General features: G+C 38.3%; 1 protein-coding gene across 1 annotated transcript; it reads right to left on the reverse strand.

Moving 5' to 3' along the window:
• Positions 1-61: 61 nt before the first annotated feature.
• On the reverse strand, positions 62-23,093 carry LOC311090170 (multidrug resistance-associated protein 1-like). The gene is made up of 31 exons (XM_084125317.1): positions 22,918-23,093; positions 17,362-17,538; positions 15,764-15,889; positions 15,131-15,268; positions 10,808-10,933; positions 10,643-10,704; positions 10,400-10,531; positions 9,945-10,151; positions 8,432-8,609; positions 8,195-8,356; positions 7,944-8,036; positions 7,428-7,631; positions 7,183-7,329; positions 6,993-7,080; positions 5,608-5,677; positions 5,397-5,523; positions 5,137-5,313; positions 4,804-4,971; positions 4,135-4,318; positions 3,961-4,033; positions 3,763-3,880; positions 3,270-3,477; positions 2,870-3,180; positions 2,581-2,780; positions 2,368-2,494; positions 2,179-2,280; positions 1,917-2,063; positions 1,674-1,832; positions 1,399-1,565; positions 1,117-1,311; positions 62-1,024 (listed from the first exon to the last, which is right to left on the reverse strand). The coding sequence occupies exons 1-31, from the start codon at positions 22,957-22,959 to the stop codon at positions 916-918; spliced, it is 4,524 nt and encodes a 1,507-aa protein (XP_083981443.1). The 5' UTR covers positions 22,960-23,093; the 3' UTR covers positions 62-915.
• Positions 23,094-24,004: the final 911 nt, after the last annotated feature.

Consider the following 24,004-nt stretch of genomic DNA (forward strand, 5'->3'; position numbering starts at 1 on the left):
CTCATTGTACTTAACCGTTTAAGAACCTGTTCTTCTGAGAGAGAAAGAAAACAATTACTTTAATCAATACTACCAACATTTATTTTACTGAAGCGGTCCAGAGAATACAAATAGCATTTTCAAGTCTGACAATCACACATGAAGTGTGCATGGAAAGGTTATAAATATATAAAAATACAGTTATCATACAGTACAAAATACATAAATACTGACGTAAAGTTTTAGAGTATTGAAAACGTACTAGTATTAAAACAGACAAATTCTTTATAAGGATGACTGTTGCATTGTTTTTAACATAAATCGATGTTTCTCACATCATAAATAGCTTGCATCTTTCACCTCTATAAGAATTTAGGGTTTAATGTGCTGACATGATGATTAATAAACTCCTTCAAGTAGAATTGTGACTAGTTCTATAGCTGTGTCTTTTCAGGATCTTCTACAAAACTTCAATTTGACAGCAATGAGAGATGGTGGACATGGCTATGCATGCATACTGTCTGACCATCTGAAGTGTGCATTATTTTGACCTCTGCAGTACATTAATGTTACTCAAGTCTTAATTTTCTGAGATGAGAATGTTGACGACATGAGAGAATCAGTCTGTTCCTTTAGCATCTCAGACGTCAGTTAAAGATTCAGCAGGATAATGCTGAAGCACACCGCTTCTGTAATACTGGAGAAAGTGTGGACACCTGCTCTTGTAGAACGGCTATTACGGACAATACCTCTTCATCCTGAGCTTTGTGCTTCTCTTGATTGAGAAGGCAAGACATGCCCTTTGGTAAGTACTGTGATGAAAAGTTTCAGGTAGTCTCAGAAGGTGTATTGGTGAGATGTTCTGCACCATTATTTTCATAGTCTCTCACGAGTGAAGAGTTGATTCTGTCAAGAACCGGTGGTTCTTTTACAGGATCACACTAGCCCAGCCTCGCGGCACATTCGGTAGAACTGACCACGCTGAGAGATCAGATTGGATGGGGAGTCCATCTCTGTGATGTGCCCTCTGTCCATCACAATCACCCTGTTGGGAACAGTTGAATAGGACTGGGTTAGAACATTGTCATTAATCATAATAGTATTCTACTTAGAAATACACATGCACTTTTTTTGCACCTTGTGTAGTCCATGATGGTGTTGAGGCGATGTGCGATGGTCAGAACGGTGCAGTCCTCAAACTGAGTTCGGATAGTGGACTGTATCAGATTGTCCGTCTCCAGATCCACAGCTGCAGTGGCTTCATCCAAAACCAGAATCTTGGTTTTCCTGAGGAGAGCTCGAGCCAGGCAAACCAGCTGCCGCTGACCCAAACTGAAGCCCAGAATATCCAGTCAGAAACAATCAGATCAGGTATTAGTCAAGTGATAAAGAGGGAGGAATCTTGTCAAAAGTTTGTACCTGAGATTCTCTCCACCCTCTGAACACTCATGGTTGAGTTTGTCAGGAAGGCCAGACACAAAGTTCTTGAGGTGTGCGAGTTCCAGAGATCTCCACACCTCCTCATCAGTGTAGCCATCAAAGGGATCCAGATTCATACGCAAGGAACCTGAGAACAGCACTGGATCCTTGGGAAAAAAGGTGTGGTTGTAATTAAAGCACTCAATCATTGAATCTTTTTTTGAAAGTTTGTGTCATTGCTTTGCTATTAAATATTTTTCCAGTTTCAGATGTACCTGTGGGATGATGGTGATACGAGATCTCAGTTCATGCAATCCAATCTCTGCAATGTTTATCCCATCTATGTAGATCTTTCCTTTTGCTGCCTCAAGGATCCGGAATATTCCGAGAGCTAGGGATGATTTTCCAGCCCCTGTTCTTCCCACAATTCCAACCTGAGTGGATTAGATGAACGGCTTAGTACGTAATAAAAAGTAAAAACACAAAATGTGTTTATTTCCTCCAGATGTTATATTTACTTTTTCTCTCTCATTAACACTGAGGGAAATTTCTTTCAAGGCCCAGTCAAGACCCCTGCGGTACTGAAGTCCATATTCCTGGAATCCAATGGATCCTGATCTGGGCCAGTGTGACGGGAGTGGACTGTCCTCGAAGGTCCACGGTGCCTGCGACAACCCAAGACAGACTTAGTGACCTCAACAATGAATGTAAAAATATACTTTGGGGTCACTTTGCATAAAGGAATTTATGTGAAAAACAAAGCATTTAAACCAACATTACCTCCTTTTTTGTTTCGGCATATTCCTTCACTCGCTCAACAGACACAATGTTGTTTTCTACATCAGTCCATGCCCTCACAATCCAGCTCAGGATCCCAGTTACCTGAAATGTATTTTTCTTGAGAACTTCTTCCTTAATAGGCAGAAAATAGCATGCATGGCTTTTTGACTTGCTTAATGAGTTCCTTACCTGGAGAGAGTGGGACACAGCTAGCCCTACGATTCCAGGGCTTAAAGTCGCCCTTCCCAAAACAGAGAGGATAGCTGCAGCAAGGACCAGCAAGTTACCCAGAAACTCTAGATTTACTGCCAGCCACCTTTTGGAATAACATTGAGGATATTGTACAGAGTTAAATTGAAGGGCCAGGACTAGTAACAAAGAATGAATAAGACTGAATCTGACCTGGTGGCCACAAATCTTGGGAAATAAGACGTTTGATTGTGGTCCACTCGGCTGTTAGCCACTAGGATGAACCTAGGCTGTTCGCCAAAGGCCCGAATCACACTGGCTCCTTGAACTGTCTCGTTGAAATGAGTATAGATGGGTGAACGGCTCACCGACTCTAGTCTACGCAACTGACAGGACGTGGCCACGTAGAAGCTCTGAAAACACAGGAGAATAGATGTCAGATAAATGACTGGTGCTCCTTGTTATAATACTCTTGCCTGCTGAGCAATCTGTAGAAGCATACCTGAATAAAGACATAGAAGAGAGTCAGTGGCAGTATGATCACTCCTGCAAAAGGAGTTGCCATCAGCACGATAATGCAAACCTCCAGAAGTTTGAACACATAGCCCAGCATCATCTTTAGACCATCAGGGATCATGCAGTCAATGGCATCTATCTCTTTCGAGAAACGATTGAGAAGATTACCACTGGGTGTACTCTCAAAGAATGACATGGGAGAGTGAAGTACATTGTTGAGAAGGTCCAAATGAAGATGCCGGGAAGCAATTATTCCTCCAAGTGAAATAGCCACAGTAGTCCCAAAAATTGCAGTTCCTGCAATAAGACATCACAGTTAATGATCAAGAACAATACAAAGCCCAAGGATACTCCATGAAGGTTGAGAAATATAAAGGATATTTAACCTTGTGCAAAGCCGAGAGCTCCAAAAACACCAAGCTTCAGATCTGTGTTGACCTGAGTTCCATTCACAACCGGCTCATCTGCCCACAGGCTTAGCCAGTAGTTGTAGGCCAGGGAGGCAGCCTGCTGAAACGCATAGAGGAAGATGATGGGGATGATGAGGGCCAGGCCAATGGTCCTGAAGTACTCCACATACAGCTCCAGTTTCACCTGTGTGACCCATTATGAAGAATGTGTGAGGAACAGTCTGGATGATATAGTGCACTTTCAAGCTATATTATGGTGTTCGGAACAATGAAGGCCAAAGGCCTGTAATCAGGGGTTGAAATTAGATCTTTGTGGTGACACAAGAGCATCTGAAACGCTTGACGCTGTAGCTGAACTTTAAAATTGACCTTCCAATCCAATTCTCTGGCTTTTGGTTACATATGAAGGTATATTTTGATGTGTTTACCCATTGTTTGCAATGCCTGTGGATGTATCTCTATAACTTACTCGGCCTGTATGGGCTTTGTCAGCCTGGGTCAGTCTCCCAGTTTCCTCTTGGTCCTGCTCCTGTTCTGTGTCAGATATGGCCTCCATGGTTTGTATACTGGCACTTCCCATGTCTCCACTTCATTAAATAAAATTGACAAAAAGGTGAATATGTATTCTTCAACAACGGTTGCATTTGCATTTTCAAAACTTGGTTACCTGATGAGTTGCTCCTGGGAGAGGTCAATTGAGAAGTCTGTCATGCTGAGACGAGAGACTGATTTCCTGGTCCCTAAAACAAAGTGAATCTGCATTTTTAACCGTGTTAACATGAAAATAGTGTTGTAGTGTTTAGTCATTTGTTAAGCTGCACTCCATCTTTTTTTATCTTACCTCTGTGGGTGGCACTTTCCTTGCGTTCGCTAACAGAAAAGGCTTGAACGAAGTCAGCAAAGGCGTTTTGCCTGCTCAAAAGCTCGGCATAAGAGCCCATCTCTGTGATTTCTCCATCAGCCATCACCAGGATCAGGTCAGCCTGGGGCAAGAAGCTCAGCCCGTGGGTCACCAGGATACGAGTCTGTTTTAGGGAGCATTATTAAATAAGCTAGTTAGTTAGTTTGTTATTTTACGCCTGTTCATGTCTGTTGCAGGGTTGGACAAAATTCAGAATTGAAGAACATTCCCTTTTCATTTAAGAGTTGGAATTCAAGTTAAATTGTCCACATCCACATAAAGTTTAATTGGAATGACAGGATGAGAAATTGGCTAAACTGCAATTCAAAGAAATTCAGGACAGGTAATCCTATCTGTCTGTCTTTGTCTGTCTGGCATGTCAACCTTTAAAGGTTTTTATTTTATTTTATTTTTATCTAAACTTGCTTTTCTAGTTTAAATTCACACTTTGCATTTTGAATTTCAGTTTATTTTAATTCTACTTGCATTCAAATTCAAATTGCGATTCACCATATTTTCCTACTTCAATTTAGAATGTAACATTTCACATATTAGTTTTTAGGGTCACATATTTTGTTACTCATCTTACTCATATTATTTTAATTTTACCTTATTTTTAAGAACTCCATTAGGTCCAATGACCTTTTTGAAGATGTGCTGACCCACATGTGCATCCACAGCTGACAAGGGATCATCCATCAGATAGATATCAGCCTTCTTGTAGACTGCGCGTGCCAGACTCACTCTCTGTTTCTGACCTCCTGACAGATTCAGCCCCTGCGAACATTGTAGAAATGTAGTGGGAGTTTTACTCTGCTGGTATCCCTGCATATTTGAAATTTAAAATAAATGTCTTTTTTTTTTTTTATATATAGCTTTACACTTTATTATATCATGTCTGGTTCAGACACGGTGTAACAGTCATTCTCAATCTATGTTTACCTTCTCTCCAATCTCTGTCGAGTCTCCTCCGGGTAGGATCTCCAGGTCAGGTAGGAGAGCACAGGCCTCCACCACTTTCTGGTACCAGCTGTCTTTCCTTTCATGTCCAAACAAAATGTTGCCTTTCAGAGTGGCATTCTGGATCCATGCTTGCTGAGGCACGTAAGCCACAGAGCCCTGAAAGAAAGTGCTACTAAAATTATATGTGGAATATGTGAATGATGCCAATATATTTTTAATAATGTTCCTGAATGATTTACTGTTACTGTGACGTGGCCACTTTTCTTTTCCATCTCTCCCAACATCGCAGACAGAAGAGAGGATTTTCCACTGCCCACATGACCTACCACAGCCACCAGTGAACCACGTGGCACTTTGACATTGATCCTGCAGAAATTAATCGTTGCCAGATTATCGTCTTCATATGCTTAGAAATGGTGGATCTACAAATATGTATTCAAAGTCACCTACCTCCTGAGACATGGTGTACTATCTTTAGACCAGCTGAAAGTGCCGTTGTCAATAACAACACCATCGACATCTGACAAAAGAAGGAAATGAAAAGGTGAGCTCATGTTGTTCCAAACCTGTATGACTTTCTCTACTCTGCAGAATATTTGAATACATTTGGAAGATTTTTCCATGCTCTTTTCAGTGCAGTTGCAGTGAATGAGAGTTTTCAAGCTTCAAAATACCATTAAAAAAACATAATAAAAGTGTTCTATACAACTCTTGCACAATCACATTATATTTAAAATATTTTGAAGACATTTGAGCTTCATGGAAGCTTCATGGCTTGAAGTCTATGGAACTTTGTGAGAGACATAGACTAAAATTATTTTCACTGAAACCACGAAAATGTCTTGTTCATGAGAGAAAAAGACAAATTTATAATGCAATAAATATATTAAGTCAGGTCTTTTCTAAGAATCAGCTAACCCGTTAACCAGAAATGTACTGAATCTGAATTTTTATCACAAATCACACTGATTCGGTTTTCAAGTTCAACTCACTGATTAAAGAAGTTGATTCTTATGAAGCCTGTTGCAGAAGTTAACAGCTCACTGGCACATTATTCAGAATATTTCCTTTTGGTTATATGGAAGAAAGAAAGCTATACAAGCCATGAAGGTGAGTAAATTGACAAATTAAATTTTTGGGTAAACTATCCCATTGCATTTGAGGCTCATAAAACTATACCACAAGTTAATGAGGTAACAGGATGATGATAATTATTTTGCTTAATACATTTACATAATTCTTTTACCATCATCCATGGGATATTATTGGCTTGTCCCCAATATTCGGATGAAGTAGAGAGAAAGACACAAGCATTCTCACAAAAACTTCTCTTTGACCTTTGATATAAAAAAAGTTGCATTTTAAAATGTGTCTTTAACACACAAAAATGTGGAAAAAGTAATATAAATATAATTACAGCTCCAAAGCTGAAAATCCCCTTCCAGTGACCACTGCATGAAATCATCATACGCATTTCAGCCACTACCAACACCCACCTCCTAGCCGCATAATTTCCTTGTAGTGTTTGCTGAATTACAGCATTTAAATGAATGTTTCTGACTGACTGACTGCCTGCACAAATGGCCATGTCTTGTATTAGAACTGCAAAAATATTCTTCAAGGTGGGTCTTTTTGGCAGATCAGTAACTCATTATTTTTGTTTTTTGAATGTCGGGTTTTGTTATGGCTTCCTGCATTAGGATTCCACCATCACATTGATAGGGAAAAATCTCTTTACTGCTCAACATGTATAACAATGTTGGTCATCTAAGGCATATAAAGCATTTTATAAGCTTCAGGAAAGTTTGAAAACAATGACAAGCTAATGCACTCACCAGGATTGTAGGGAGCTCTCTCCACACTATCTGGTTTCAACTCGTCTTGACAGAGAAACTTTCCGAGACGTTTGAGAGAAACCACAGCCTAGGAAACAAAGATAACTTCTTTTTGGTAACTGACTTGAAAATACACAAATATATAAATACATAAGCGTTCAAATATTTGAACTGCAGTAATGCTGCTCACCTGCATGGTGGTGCTCATTGCGAAGGGCAGTTGACTGAGTGGAGCTTTGAGAATATTGATGAGAGCCATGGACACAAAGACCTTCTGAGCATCCAGAACATGCCTATCATCTATCAACACGTACACTCCAAACATGGCAAATGCAATCTGAAGGCAAATTGGTGTACAAGGTTACAATTTTTCAGTTGTTAGGACTATATTCATTTGTTAAGATGATGAAATCATCCAGGAATTATGAAATGTACCAAGAAAGTTGAGGAGTTGAAGGAGGCGATCGATATTGAGTAAAGGATCTGAGACTTCTTCAAAGCATTTAGCTCTTTTTCCCTGTAGCCAAGAACACGTTCTCTGAAAGCATTCTCCCAGGCATAAAACTTCAGGATCTTTATTCCGCTCAAAATCTCATTCATAAGCTTAATGCGGCCGTCCATGTACTTCATCTGGACCTCCTGAGAGCAGAAAACAGGTTAAAACGCATGTGAATTGAGAATCATGCAAGCCAAGTTGTTTACAAAACCAGAAAGAAACCAATATGGGCAAGTTTCAATTCTTTAGATGTTTCAGTCAAAGCTAATAAAGACATTTCAGTTTTACAACAAATACTGTGGTTTTTATGGACAGAACTGGACTGACTGGCCTCATGTTTTAAATTATCAGTAGACATGAAGTTCCTGGGATGACGCTGTGTAGCGACACGACCTCGCCACTGCCCGAATATTATGGAAATGTTATTTGACTCCATGGAAAAACATGGATGATACCTGGAGCTTGCTTCTCATTTTGGCAATTAACCCATTTAAAGGGAAGATGAGAATCACAGTGGCGATGCCAGCCAGCGCAGATGGGCCGAGATGCTGTACGGAGATGAGACATTGAAATGAATGAATTTTACATCTGCACTGTGCAAATATTTTAGGACATCTTAATACCTTATTTATCCCCAAAACATTAGTAGTAGCTTTCATATGAACACATCTTTATTGCTTCTCTTTGTAGAAGCATCACTTCTCACCTGCCAGAGGAAGAAAAGGCATAAGGCGATTTCAATCGGGGCCACCCACACTGCATTGAAGTACACCACGAAATCCATGAGTTTCTGGGTGTCAGCCGAAACCAAGTTCACTATCTCTCCGACTGTACATGTTCTACGGGCTGCGCTGTTGATGACCAGAGACTGTGGAGACAAAAATGAATGTGAGAACCATTATATGCATCTTTGCATTTCATAGTAAACAGTTCAAAAACCTACCTTCCTGTACACTAGTCCCATAACTGCAGTTTTAACCCTCATGCCCACCGTGAAGCAGGTATACATGTACTGATGGTTGAACAGGGACTGCAGACAAGACAACAGGAACATCAGAAAGGCAAAGAGGTAACCCTTCCACAAGGGGGCATCTTCATCCCTCACAAAGCCGAGCAGCAGGCTGAAGAACAAGAAACAGACATTGTTATGATTTACTGACACCCAAACAGTAGCATACCATTTTTGCATATATAAGTTACATTTATTTTAATTTTGTCTTTATTTAACTTGAGATACAACAAACCCAAGCCAAACCTTTAAAAAAAACTGGGACTGAACAAATATGGCTGAGCCTAAACAACAACCCCGGGCACATGCATCAAAGTTTCTCAGAGTGCACAATCACTGTAAAGAGGTGTTTTAATGGCCACGGCTCCTGTGGTTCTGGAGCAGTGAACCCGCCACACTGCTCTTGGCTAGTTATATGCCAGACGAAGTGGCTTAATTTGATGATCCAACTGCAGTTTCTTTGCATTTTTAGAGCTAAAGCTCAGCCACAAACAATATGATGCTGCAGAGAGTAGACTTTCTTTTGCGTCGTGGTGCATGGGACAAAATTAACAGTGTGTGGCTATACCGCAGCAGGATGTGGGGGGTGTTGGGGGGTTGGCTGAGTGTGAACTCAGTATTGAGTTCACACTCAATACTGAGAAAGGGCAACAAGTTCATAGACATTTAAGTTTCCCCTTACAAATTTCTGTTTTTGCTGCACAACACTTTAAAATGACGTGCCAAATTTCTTGCTCTACATTTTCACATTGGCCTTACATACTGTAGATGTTTTGGTTTTGCGCACAAAGAAATGAATAGCAATGAAAAATATTTTTAAAAGGATACAATTTGATGAGATTCTACATTTGAGCTCGTCTTGTGCAGTAAAGTTTTGTAGTAAAGAAGTCAACACATTCTAAACATTCACATTGTTTGTTTTTTTTAAATAAATGAATACTTTTATTCAGCAAGAATGCGTTAAATAGAATTTTTATGAATGTCTTTACTGTCACTTTTAATCTATTTCAAATAATGCTGTTCTTTTGAACTTTCTATCCATCAAAGAATCTTATAAAAATGGTTTCCACAAAAAAACTAAGCAGTACAACTATTTTCAACACTGATAATAATAAGAAATGTTTCCTGAGCATCAAATAATCAAATTAAAACTATTTCTGAAGGATCATGTGACACTGAAGACTGGAGTTATGATGCTTTGACTTCACAGCAATAAATTACATTTTAATATATATTATAATAGAAAACAGTTATTTTAAATTATAATAATATTTTTACAATGTTGCTGTTTTACTGTATTGATCAAATAAATGCAGCCTTGGTGTGCAGAAGAGACTTTTAAAAACATAAATAAAATCTTTCAGACCCCAAACATTTGTACAGTATATGTTTTGCACTATGTACAGTATCACTGTATATGCCATGACAGAATTACAGCCTCTCTCACCTTAACACTTGTGGTATGGAGAACATGAAAGCATCTTGAATGACCAAACAGAGAGTCCCAGTCAGAAAGTAGGGGCCAAAGTTTTTGGCTAGTGTGCGTAGCAGACAGAGGCCTGAGCTTTGTTCTGTATGGAGTTTTCTGAGCAGCTGCTTCTGCTCGCTCAGCTTATAACCAAGAGCTTGTGATCCTTTCAGAGAGCTCCCTTGCCTGTGTTTGAAGGAGAGAACACAACATTTGTAACCGTACTTTAGTCTCTGGAATGGCATTGCTATAGCATTGTTGCAACAGTAAAAAAGTTGCACTTTGTTAACTAATAATACAAATAAATCAGTAGTTATGAGCAGGCAAATTATGGATGTTACATATTTTACTGACTAAATCTCATACGTGTGCACAGTATAAATCATCATCCCAGGATGGAAAACATGCAGTTAAGGAAATAGCAGGTGTCTTACTGCTGCAGTTTGGCGCGTTGCTTGGCCCACTCTTTCTCTAGATCACAGATGATTTTTTCAGATGTGTCCTCTTCACGTAGAGACCAGAGGTCTTCAGCTTTTAAAGGTGAGCGGTAGCCCTTTACCACCAATCTGTGGAGCACAAATATGTGTGTTTCTCTATATCTCAGTGGGTTTTTATTCCCCAGACCTTCACAAGAATCTCAGAAGTTCATGTAATGAGAGACAAAAAGATGACTCTACCTGCCGTACCACCAGAAAAGTATTTTTGAAAGGAATGAAGCATCCTCAACTGGACATGGATTCTAGTGCAAAAAAGCAATATTTCCAGGTATTATTTTTTGACCGTTTTCCAAATAATAGTTTACTCATGAAAATAAAAGGAAATCAACATTGATGACACTCTACCTTTACATATACTGGTTTAGAAGTTGCTGGGCGTTTATCAGCAAAACAGCTGAGGATGAGCTGAGCCAGCTGGAGAGAGAAGAATGTGAAAAATGCCACGAATCTCATCGCATCCGCAGAGAAACCCTGAAACACACATGACTGGATATCAGTAGAATGTAGACAACAGTGTGGAGAACAATACGGTCGGTGCACTGATTTTAAGTTGGAGGCATAAATGTTTCTTTTTTCCATGCTTTTTTGTGTGGTGATTTTAGATAAACTAGTATAAAACATAACATTTCATAATGAAAACTTATATTTAATTTGTTGTGGTAAAAAGTATTTTTAATCAACTAATAATTCACCTGTAAAATAAGTACTTTTCATGCTAAGTATATATAATTGCTTATATTAATATATTATAATAATATATACATATTTTGTTTAATGCATGTTTTCATTTCTTCATAAAAAATTGATCAAACAATAATTTTTAGATCCCCTGTAGACCTGCCAGGCAGTACTGAACAAAAAACCCCACTTGATTTCTTAGCACAAATTGAATTATACCACGATACGATGAATTATTAAATAACCCTGCATTCTGTGGAGATGCCATACCCGGCACATAAGTGATGCATACACATTTGCCAGGGATTTCCCAAGGAGTCATTCACCACATAACCTGCATGCTTCCTGTGGGACTATAATCCGTATTTCCTCTTCTGCCTGCCCTAGTACCAGGGCTGATCTGAGATCAGCCGCCCACTTTGTCTCACCGCAGTGTGCAGAGGCGGGACTGGTGGCTGATGTGGGGGAGTGTTCTTTTGGGGATGATGCCTGCTGTTCCCCGCCCTTCCTTTCAAAGACCTCAGCTTATTATAATGACCTAAATGTTCCATCAAACTAGGATTAATGACACAACAAATCTATTTATGAACACCTCTAAATCATGGTATAAAAAATACAGACCACAGAAAGATCTTCATGCCAACAGACTGAGACTCTTCATTCACAACCTCTAATAGTAGAAAGTTATTGGTAATGGTGTTCAGTGAGTATTCAATCGCACACTGGCCTATGAAGCTATCTTGTCATTTTTCTCCTGGTATCCATGCTCTTGTCATATTTGTGCAGCCTATAGGAAAAATTGCACATTTTATTCAAATATTAACTTGTTAAAGATTTTGTTAGCATATTGCATAGTTGTGTTCACACAATGAAACATGCCAGATTGTGCAGACATAGTTTTTGGGCAGGCTATCATACAAAGAAATTATGAACAAGTATATTTATTTAATTAAAGGGGTGGTTGATTATGATTTAACTTTTTTAACTTTAGTTAGTGTGTAATGTTTCTGTTTGAGCATAAACAACATCTGCAAAGTTACAACACTCAAAGTTCAAAGCAAAGGCTGGTAGGGACTACATGACATTCCTCCCGGGTTAGTGACATCACCAACCCTAAAATTTACATAAACCCCGCCCCGGAACACAATTTATGGATTATCAAGACAGAATATGCTAATCAATGACTAGAAGATAACTACACATAAGCTACATAAATTCATCAACTAACCATTCAGAAATGTCCTGCTGCATTCTACATGTTGTCACTTCTTCTTGAGTCTCTCCATCATTGTCTGAATCCGGTTTGAACATAAAAGGCTAAAAGTTTTAGAAATTTTCAGTGCATGTCTGTATGAGTGCAAGCTGTTGAAGCTCTGCCCTCTGTGCCGGGAGCATCAGCTCATTTGCATTTAAAGGAACAGACACAAAACAGTGCGTTTGTGCTCACCCTCAAATATTTACAACTTTAACATGCTATATAAAAATATCTGTGGGGTATTTTGAGCTAAAACTTCACATACACACTCTGGGGATATCAGAGACTTCTTTTACATCTTGTGAAAAGGGCATTATACCACCCCTTTAAAGATAATATTTATGAATTATAAAACACTTTTGCTTATAGAGGAATAATGCTGATGTTTGTATCATTGTATTACAGTTTTCGCATTTGTTGTTTGGGACAAAGTTTTACCACCCAGCACTTGATCTATGTGTGTAGACAGTGCATAATACAAGGTTCAAGATTTGTTAGAGAGAAAATATGCTGAGGCCTGGGATCTGCTGCTGAAAGTTTTACAGGGGCCACAGAAGGCATTCATTCCCATGGACTTCTGACAGAAATGGTGTCAAATGGCCAAGCTACAAGAGAAAGTGGCAGCGCAGGCCTCTTAGAGTATGTAAACACAAGCTTCACTCAAACGGTCACAGTCCAAACTCTGGACACCACAATGCAGGATACTGTGATTATTTGCCTGCCCCACTTTATGCTTAAACAGTTTAGAGAAACTCAAGGGAACATATCCTCCCACAGTGTGGTATGAGAGGACCAAGCACCAGTTATTTTGCTGTTTCTTTTGGACCTGCTGCTCATTGCCAGAGGGCTCATTTGGGGCACAACAGATCCCACCACAAACCAAGCTTCAGTTCCTATGTAAACGATGTCATCACTGAGCTGTACGCGGCTTCATTACCTTTTTTTTTTACTTCCTTACAGTATGTTTACTTCCTTACTGTACTTAATTAGCCTAGATTTTTCAAGTTTCTGTTTTCAAAAGTCAGTATTTTAATTTTGGGAAACTCACTTTTACTACATGTAAAGAGGGAGACCTGATCTGGCGGCAGGATGACACACACATTCTAATTGCAGGTCTCCCTCTTTACACTACAATACATTCCAAAGCATAATATCTTTGAAAGCGTACATTTATTATATTTTAAAATCTTGCAGTTTTGGTCCATCAGACTGTTGTAAAGTGGCATATGGGTTGAGCCTGTTTTGTTGCCAACTTTTGTTGAGGGGGCCCCACGGTGAAACGGACCAAAGAGGACCCCACCCAAATTAACCCCACCCCGGAACGCAATCAGACCGAGGGAGGGCCCCTCTTCCGCTACCTCACACTGGGCCCCGCCCCATGCTTGGAATGGCCCTGCTGGTAGCCACATAAAAAATATAAATATATAACAAAATATAGCCCTAAAGATTATACATTCCAAACTCAATATACTGCCTCGGCATGTGAGCTACATATATATTTCCCCTTCCAGTGTCAAGCTATTTATTGTTAGTCTGTGACAAGATGCAGTGACATAATTATGGATCATCACAGCAGACGTGATACAGACAGACCGATGAACACAGTAACAGCATCCGCAGACGTATGCGGCTTCTCCTATCTGTCCCGGAAAAACACCAGCGGCGATTGTGGCTGCTCTCGCCACTGCCTCAGCTTCAGACAAAGAGGGCATTGAGGGAAGTGGAAAGGGAAAACCGACAGGCCTTCCCAGAGAAGAGCACCATCTGTAAGCACTCTGTTTACACACCGCTGTGTTAGGCTCTCAGACACAACACAGTTCAATTTAGAGAGTAAGATTGAGTAACATTCATTTGAAAAACCATTCGAGGGCCCGTGTTACGCATACGTAAAGGGTGAACAACAAAGTTTGACATGATTCCGGTCTTGTGTTCCCCTTGTCTTGTGTGGACTTTTATGTTACTTTCCTGTTCTGTGCCATGTTTTGTGGTCGTTTGTAGTTTTTCTTGTTGATTAGTTCCTGATTGTTCCCAGGTGTGTCTTGTTTGCCAATCTCCCCTTGAGTGTAAAAATACCCAAGTGTTTCTCATGTTCTTTGTCTGGTGTTGTCTTTAGTGGATGTTTTGTGTGAGTTCTGTTTTACGCCTTCTGTGTTTGGATTTACTCTGGTTTTTGCCTGCCCCCTGTTGCCTGGATGTTTTTGTGTTATTTTGTTAATAAACTGCCCTACTGCACTTGGATCCTCCTCTTCCTTGTTTCTGAAACACTCCGCGTTACAAAAGTATAGACATTTTGTATTGCCAGAAATTCAGAGATTAAGGCAACAAGTCAAATTAACTCATTTCTCAAAGCACCATTAATGGCTTTTATATTAGAAACCCTACAAAAAGGGATCCAAAAGTTTGTGACCACAAGTATAAATGCTTCTTTTTTTTTATTTAATCTGTTTTATTGCTTATTATTATTAGTAATACAATTATATTGTCAGCAGCACTCCTAAAATAGTGCAGAATCTTTTTTTAGATTCCTAAAACTTTCTGGGGTTTAAATTAGATTTCAAATTCGAGATTTTTAATGTACTATCAGACATTTGAGCCCCTTAGTACATATTGGATGAACTCAGGTTAACTGAGATGACAAAATATCTCTCAATTTTTATTTTCACTAAACTAAATTAGAATATATGCTTATAATACATATTTTTTACAGTAGTTTGGTATACTAGGGATATACAAACCTCGTCTATGATGGCTTGTATGTTGGCTCTGAGAGGCACAAGCGAGCAGACGATTGCCAGCGTCCAAAACAGGAAGAGAAAGACAGAGGACCGAAAGCCCCTCAGCCTCTCCAAATGAATCACCAACACTGCCAGTATCTGAGGACACAGTTTATTTCAGTCAGTGTGCAAGTTGAGGTCAATAGAGAAATCCAACACTCACTAGAAGAAGAGGACCATTAGGCAGTTTTTGTTGATACATTTTGTATTGATTCTATGCAGGTAAGCATAGACTACTGTGAATGTTTAGTCTGTGTCAGGACTTTAAAATGGACTTATCTTGGGGGGGGGAGGAATCATTTACTACAACCACTGTTGACACTGCTGTCTGCTGTGACCAGAGGTAAAAGAAGCTTATTTATCCTGATCCCTTCAGGAAACGTCTGGCAGACGTCTAGCCACAAAGAGATTTCTTCATTCAAGCTTAAATATAACAGATCATAAATCTTAACTATCCTCTATAAAAGAGTTCATTGAAAAAATAGAATTCCAAACATATATTTGGACCCTTATATTTCTGAAATCAACATGGTATTTCATAACAGTCCTTAATGGAAAGGGTATGTTCAGGAGAATATTAATATTGTGATTTACCATGGTAAGGCTGCGAATTATAGGGCTCAGGAGAAAGACCATGTGATGCTCGATATCTCTGCTCCTTTCCACCAGCAGATAGACCATCTCCAGGAAACCAAAGGAAGCCAGACAGAGACCCAAACCCTACAAGACATGAACACAGACTTGTAAGCATTAACTGCAACATTGTGGTGTCATGCATGCCCCCAAAAATTGTTATTAACTTGCATTACCGATCACAAGTTTTTAAAAGTCTCTTATGCTCATCTAGGCTGCATTTATTTTATTAAAACAGTATTATTGTTACAATTTAAAATAACTTTTCTACTTGAATCTATTTTAAAAGTAATTTATTGCTGGGATGTCAAAGCTGTATTTTCAGCATCATTAGATCGTGTCACACGATCCTTCAGAAATCATTCTAATATGAAGATTTGCTGCTCAAGAAACATTTCTAATTATCATCAATCTTGAACAGAGTTATGCTGCTTCATAGTTTTTGTAAAACAATCTTTTGTAATATTATAAATGTCTTTACGTTCACTTTTGATCGATTTAATGTGTCCTTGCTGAATAAAAGTTTTTTCTTAAAAAAAACAAAAAAGAACCTTACCCCAAACTTTTGAAATGTTTGTGTGCTCTATTAGAATTGATTTACATGTCAACTGGGTCGTATGAAATAATATGATCTGTTTTTCTTCCTGTAGAACCATTTTCCTGCCTTTTACATGCTCATTAATGATGTCACTTATTTCCAGTGTTGGGATAACTCATTACAAGTAACTTGAGTTACGTAATCAGATTACTTTTTCAAGTAACTAAAGTGACGCATTACTTTTAAAATTTACAACAAAATACCGAGTTACTTTTTCAAATAAGTAATGCAAGTTACTTTGTTTTCCCATTTAGTGACAGTTCTCTTGTCCCTCATGTTGAGACAAATCGAAGTGCAGAGGCGTTGTGTGTAAACATGATGGTTATTGTAGTAGACTAAATGTGAGCATGCATTTACTCATCTCACTTGCACAAAAAAAAGATTCAATATCCCTCAAAATGAATAAAATCATTGAAATGCAGAATCAGAATACTATGCAAACCTCCAATAACTAAATATGTTAAATAAAAAGTTTATTTTTGCTCAAGCTCACTTTATTGACCAATGTACCTCAATGCTGACCTTCGATGATTCAATTAAACCATAAGCAAAAATGACTATAGATTTTTTTGTTTTTATTGGTAAAGTAAGTGTTAAACTTTTTTAAAACTTGTGTGAAGGTGTGAAAGGGTCTTTACATTTGCCCAAAAATATAACTTTTTTGTTATAAAAAAACAAGCCCAGCCCAGGTGAAAAAAGTAACGCAAAAGTAACGTAACATGTTGCTTTTCTAAAAAAGTAACTTAGTAACGCAATTAGTTACTTTTTAAGGGAGTATAGGCTAACGCAATATTGTAATGCATTACCTTTCAAAGTAACTTTCCCCCAACACTGCTTATTTCTACATTGCCATGCACACAACAATAGCCTGTGGGTTTTTCAGGTGACTGATGCTATATTCAAGTCAGGGTCTTAGAGAGGTGGTAACTAGATTTTAGCCTCGATGACCGGTATGACTCACCGTCTTGGCACAGCAGAGGCTGGATATAGATATGCGTCCATTGTCGTAGAATTTGAGGTACAAGCAGTAGAAAGGGGCACAAACCCAGAGATAGAAACAGGGGAACCACACCAGTATTGTGTGCTGGAAACACTGGGTGAGATCTGGATGTAGTGTGTACCATGTGACGTTCCAGTCCTGAAAACACAATGTTAAACCATTAGTCCTCTTTAACTTGTTACATGAGTGATTCTATAATTATTAATAACTAGGTGCAGTTTACAACTTATTCGATTTTATTCACTCATAGTGAATTACTTGGTGAACAAACAATTCATCAGATTGCTGAACGTTCATTGATGTTCCCCAGTATTTGTTCAGTCCAAATGGCTCTGTGTATTTGTGATTTATATTAGTTGTCTTGCAGTGTTTGCAACAGACAAATTGTGTGAAATTGCAGAGAGGTGAAAGGTAAAGCTCCTGTAATAAATCTTCACTGTTTGCCAAGTGGGTTTATGATGAGCATAGCTGGATTTGTCTTGGTTGTTATAAGTCATGATAGGAAAAAAACCTCTATGAAAGTGCACTGATCCTTTTTGAGGCAGTGACTTGACATGTCGTTCAAATGTCTAGGTGCATTGAATATTTTTTTTCTTTGTTTTAGCCCTAGGAACTGAATATAACTTTTATGAAATATGTTTCAAATATTATAGTCATAACAGGATAAAAGCTGCTTTATATTACATCACAGTCAAATACAAATTTTGTAGATACCAACACAACCAGCACTTTTAATCTGCAGCATGTATTATCCTAGTTTTAGTTTCACAGCTTGTTTACCTGTAAAGATAATGAGGACAAAGTGAGGTACTATTAATTTTCCCATTTTCTGATTGTAGAAAACCACCAATTTCCACAAATGTAACGTACAAATAAACAAATTAATTTAAAGATTTCACTGTTGTAGGCAGATATTGTTTCCACTCAGAAGCATTGCAGCAGAACAAAAAGCATGTAGTGTGTACAAATATTGACATTGTAGAACAGTTTGTACAGTTTGTACACATTTGATAGATTGATAGTCTGAAGTGAGTGTTGCTTTCTTTAAACTGCATTATTTAAAGTAAATGCTATTTACTTAAAAGTTGGACAAACTCAGTTTGAAATCATTGCCAACACTTCTCTCTCAAGCTGAATTTCACAGGCTCGTTCTATTCAGACATCAGTAATTCACACAGTATCTCTTCAGTTATTTCTGGCTTTTCTATGTTGGAAAATAGGCTGATGTCCAAACGTAGCTGTAGAGCTGTTATGTTACGTTTGTTTTTGGTTTTTTTCTTCAAACTTTCTCTGGACTAATGAGAACTTGTTTGGCTGTGCCTTCTGCTGTGGTTATTCCAACAATGGCACAGCTCTGATAAATACTGCATGCTGGTTGGAAGGAGTCTTGTGGTATGGCAGTATATAAGAAGTGCACCTTTGACAAGCCACAATGTAAACCCCATATACACCATGAGAACGGCCATGAGCACCAGGCTCAGCTTTGTTTAAGCTTGTTTGCTCATGTACATACAATTGGCTGATGGAGAAGTTCAACAGATTTCTGTCCAATAGGTCTTATTTTTCTCCAGTGCATTATCTGAACATATTTTCTCTGCCTTATGTTGTTCCCAACCCCATTTTTCCATGAAACACAAAAAGAAGATTTTTGACTGATTAAAGCTTTTACACTTCGAAAAGGATGCAAAAGCACCATAAATATTCTGAAGTCATGCAAAAACTTTTTATGAGGAATAGACCAAAATTGAACTTGTTCTTATAATCTCTCCCTCCATTGATCTGTTCACTGTTGCAACCATATTTTTTGAGTTATTGAAGGCTCAAGAACTGGATCAGATTCATACTGGTTTTGTGAACTGGATGACCTGATTCTATTAAAGTCTGAATCAAAAGTATGATTCATTCACAAATAAAACGTCTTAAAAATTTTTGCTCATGAATGCACCAAGGAGAGTTGTCAAGATTTTCAGTTTTGGTCTTTATTTCACATCAAGTTTTGTATGATTTCAGGAATGTGGAATATAGTGCGAAAGTCAAATGGACCACTTTTATGATGCTTTCTTGGTGTATGATATGATACTCATTATACTCTTGTATGATATTTATTTAGACTAGTATCTATAACCCTGCAAGTGCAATCCAAACACATGCTGCAGGTTCAAGATGAGACACTCTGTTCATTACATTGTTGTTTTGGCCAGGATATGTCCTCATCTATGAGGGGGTGTACTGTGGTCTGGGCCCAGGAAGGGAAAGAGATTCTCATTCATGTGGCAGCGCACAGCACAGTCACAGTTTTCCACAGGGAGTTCAATGGACACCGTCTTCTACCCATCCTACATCCTCTAAGACTATGTTTGCACTGGTCTAAACCCAATGACAACCACATTCTCAGGAAGTGATTCAGAGTGGTGTGTGTACCCTTCCTGCAAGTGTAGGAGTACAGACTGCCAGTCTGCACAAAAAAACGTTTAAAAATTACACTGCTGATGTTTGGATTTATGTAGAGGAAATTTGTAAGGGTGGCTTGTAGTTCACAAATCTCAAGTTATTTCTTTTGGAAACGGCCATAAATAAATGTTATTTTGATTGTGCACAAGCAGGTCAAACAGTGATGCAGTCAGACATTCTTCAATAGACATGAGCTTACTCTTCATCTCATTTCACATGCTTTCCCAGCTAAAAATGTAATGTTCTAAGAATGTTGTTCTTATGTTCCCATTACATTATGAAAACGCTATTTCAAAAAGTTCTGAGAATGTTCACAATGTTGTTTTAGAAACAACAATTTTTTTCTAGGTTATATGAACGTTCTGAATAATGTTCCATTGGGTCAGGATTGCATAAAATTATATTCTAACAACAGTAAAACAAAATAAGTAATAGAACTAATGAAACGCTGTAGACTGTAAGGCAAAGTCCCATTCAAGGAAAGTCAGTTCATCTGCGGCCATAATTGCAACTCTTATCTACTTGAATGGGGAAATAATCACAAAATCTCACTGTTAGCGATCGCCCTCGCGATCAGAGGCATAATAAGACCAATGTGACAGGAAATCCCAATTAAGGTGAATTTATTGTGAAGACAGTGCAAATCCAACGGCAAAACCAAAAAAAAAACAAAGAAAAAGAAAAACTACAAAAATAACATAAATATTTACAAGTTTTTGTGGGAAGGTAGCCACAACAGCAGTTGTATCGTTTGGTTAACAAACTTTCTGGAACAAGTTTCTATGGATTTGCTTCCACTTCACACAACCAACCTGACCCTCCTGCACCATGCTTTCTGGCAGCCATTTATAGTCTAGGCCACACCCTGGAATGTACCATTCTACAGGTAAGTTTTACTTTCTAACATATGTACTTCCAACCACCTAATGCATATTAAACAACATCCATAATTAAATTACACAGTAACAAGAACATGCAACTATGATGCAAAACAATGAATTAACAATTATAAACCTTGCTTTACAGGAACATTTGGAAACCCTGCACCTTGGTACAGTATATATAGTCTTCTGATTACAGTTTTTCTCAGTCGCTTTGGTGCATTTCTCAGTTCAGAAATGAAATTCTCAGAATTGTTCAACCTCCACATCATCTAGTCACTTGTGCACATCATAAAAGCAGTTTCTCATTCTTTTGAACAAGTTGCGATTGCTTTGGTACATTCATGCAATTGATTATGTCCAATTGTCTGTGGTTTCCTACATTATCAGTTGCTAATGCCATGTTGCTCAAAATGTATTAAATAGTTCTCTGTGCAATAGTCTTACCCCTCAAAACATCTAGTCATTAGTTCATCGTATAAGTCATTAAATGCAAAATGGTTGATCTAGTTGTCATAAACTGTCAAGCATATTTTCTACACATTTCTATTAGACTTTTTGTAAATGTGCCATGAATTGATGAATTGTGCAGGTGAATCTTGACATTCACTAATGAAGAGAATGTAGATCAACCAATGAGAAACCAGTTCTCTGAAATAGCTCAGTTGCATCTCATGAACCTTCAATTGGCAAGCATATACCGTATGTGCTGCATTCAAAAGCAAAGTTCTGCCTAAGAGGTCTTTCCTGTGTTTGCCTTTCTAATGTTGTATTTTCGCCTTTGTGCCCCTATTTCTTTTTCTTTTCTATATCACAATAATATTGGAATGTTGTTGTTTTTTTGTCAGACCACTAGTAAAAGTTTAACTGTGAATCATATCCAGTCTCTTTCAATCAATAACTTTTTAAATGGATATATGGCATACAGAAGAAGCGCAGCTTTGTACATTTCAATACCAACGCTGTCATCCAAACTGTTGCCATTGTTTACATACTAACAGAGTGCAGTGTTTCATTGACAACACGCATTTTGACTATCTTGTTTGCGAACAATGACACAAGGACTTTTCATTCTGATGCCACTGATATGTTCATTGACATAAATACTTACTTTTGAGAGATGAACTAAAGATTTTGAGTAAGTTACAGGCTTTTGCAGGTAATCCAATGTGTGGTGCTGTTTGTACGAATTGTTTTGAGAATGCACATACTTCTTTGCAAATATTAAGGATGAATTGAGAAATGCACCAAAGCAACTGAGAAAAACTGTAAACTAAACTTGATTCATTAACTGTTGATTCGTTATTATAAAACAACAATGGTCAAACTTTTCCCGTAGTGACTTTGAAAGAACGGTGCACTAATAATGTATTAATAATGTATTAATAAAGCCCAATATAGCGTTAAAAGTTTGGTCTGTTAATGTTACTGCAAGAACGTTTTGTTTGTAAATTTTGGCAACTTTCTGAGATTGTTCCGTTAGCTGGGCTGCAACTCTAGAATTTTAAAATCATCTACAAAATGTGGCCTGTTACTTATTGAATGTACATAATCTGGTCCACAATCATTGGGCAATGGTAAATATTGCTTAATGATTAGTGTGTACCATGGAAGGCCCTTATAAACCCCCTCATCACAGGGCCTGGGACAAAATTCTCTTGATGGCGTCTCACACACACACACCAATATCATTACATCTGATTTTAAAAGTATAAAAAGTATCTGTATATTCATTAATCTTTTATTTATTAACCTGAATTTCAACACTGGACATCTGTAAACATTGTTAAAAATATAGTTTAAAGTCCAGTTACATCATGCACTGCACACTTGCTGATACCAGCTGTTTGAATGTAAACACACATTTAAAGCATGTCAAAAAAAAGCTGTAAAAATATTTTCACACATTTAACAAATGTTATGTGTGAGCGAGACAGAATAACCATGAAGATTAAAGTTTTGCATTCTGTCCTGCATTCAATCTCAGTCAATGAATGAAAAATTCCCGACTCACCCCAAATGTCTGTTACAGTGTCAAAAACAATGATTTTTCCAAGAATAAAGGGGCATAAATAGCAAAAACTGATGACTGGATACAGTTCTTTTTAAGCAACCTTCATATATTTGTATCTCTGTTTTCATTGGCTATTGAAGTGAGTGAGTTTATTATTCATCTGAGACTCACCCAGAGAGGGTCCAGGCCACTGAGACTGCAGAGGGTGTCCATCCAGGTTCCTCTCTTCTTCACTTCCTGTAGTAAATCCCTGCTCCCTGGACTCAGCAGTGTCCCACTCTCCTCTCTATGTAGTCTCTGTTGGCAGAGTAAGTGTTTTTGATAGTAACTGTGCCTGTGTGTGTGCCTGTTTCAGCCCCTTTTTTGTAAGCCAGCCTCCCTTCTCCTGACTTGCGTCTCGTCAGAACTACAGTCTGAGGCCAGGTTTGTGTAACTGTCCTGTTTATGAGTGCTGGCCTACGAGGTGGGTGGAAGATTTGGACTATCTTCCCTGCTCTCTTTCGTCGCTCTGGCCCACGTGTGCCGAGGCCACAGTACCACAAACACTCCCCTGGAGGAGATGAGAGCGCCGCAGACGTGGCCACACCCCGCTCTCCTTCAGGTCTTGCCTCTGTAAACTCCCCCAATCACACCCTCCACCCTGGTTTTCAATAGAAAGGGAAAATGTTTAATGGCAAGTGTGATTTGTATTCTTCAAGGAATGTGTGTAGTTTTTTAACAGGTGGTGTTAATTGCATTTTATGTGGGGTTTAGTGGGGCTACAGGTCTCCTTGAAGGAAAATGTGATTATTTATTTCTTTATTGTTATTATTCATTCGGGTGGCACAGTGGGTAGTACTGTCGCCTCACATCAAGAAGGTCCATGGTTTGAGTCACGGCTGAGCCAAGAGTCCTTTCTGTGTGGAGTTTGCATGTTCTCCCAGTCCAAATTTATTAGCTACATAAATCTGTATCGTTTAAAAAAAAGTATTATAATAAATTTTAAATAATTTTACCAAAAAAACTTAATTATCCATCATAAGGACTGCATAGTAACAAATAAGAATAGTGATTTTGGAGAAAATAAATTCAAAGGGCCTTTAAATGAATATGAAATTTCTGTCATTAATTACTCACCCTCATGTCGTTCCAAACCCGTAAGACCTTCGTTCATCTTTGGAACACAAATGAAGATATTTTTGATGAAATCCGAGAGCTTTCTGAACCAGCCATATTAGGCAGCAACGTCATTTTAACTTTCAAGGCCCAGAAAGGTAGT

Source organism: Abramis brama, assembly GCF_963993115.1.
Source record: "Abramis brama genome assembly, chromosome: 1".
NCBI classification, from domain to species: Eukaryota; Metazoa; Chordata; class Actinopteri; order Cypriniformes; family Leuciscidae; genus Abramis; species Abramis brama.

What these genes read in the sequence shown, in the direction of transcription:
- LOC311090170 (XM_084125317.1), bottom strand. Translation starts at nt 22,959, where the DNA reads ATGGACACCCTCTGCAGTCTCAGTGGCCTGGACCCTCTCTGG. An exon ending in TACAAGCCATCATAGACGAG is followed by an intron (nt 10,934 to 15,130) that starts GTTTGTATATCC and finishes TGTGTGTTTCAG; the next exon opens with GGTTTCTCTGCGGATGCGAT. An exon ending in TCAACTCCTCAACTTTCTTG is followed by an intron (nt 7,330 to 7,427) that starts GTACATTTCATA and finishes ATTTGCCTTCAG; the next exon opens with ATTGCATTTGCCATGTTTGG.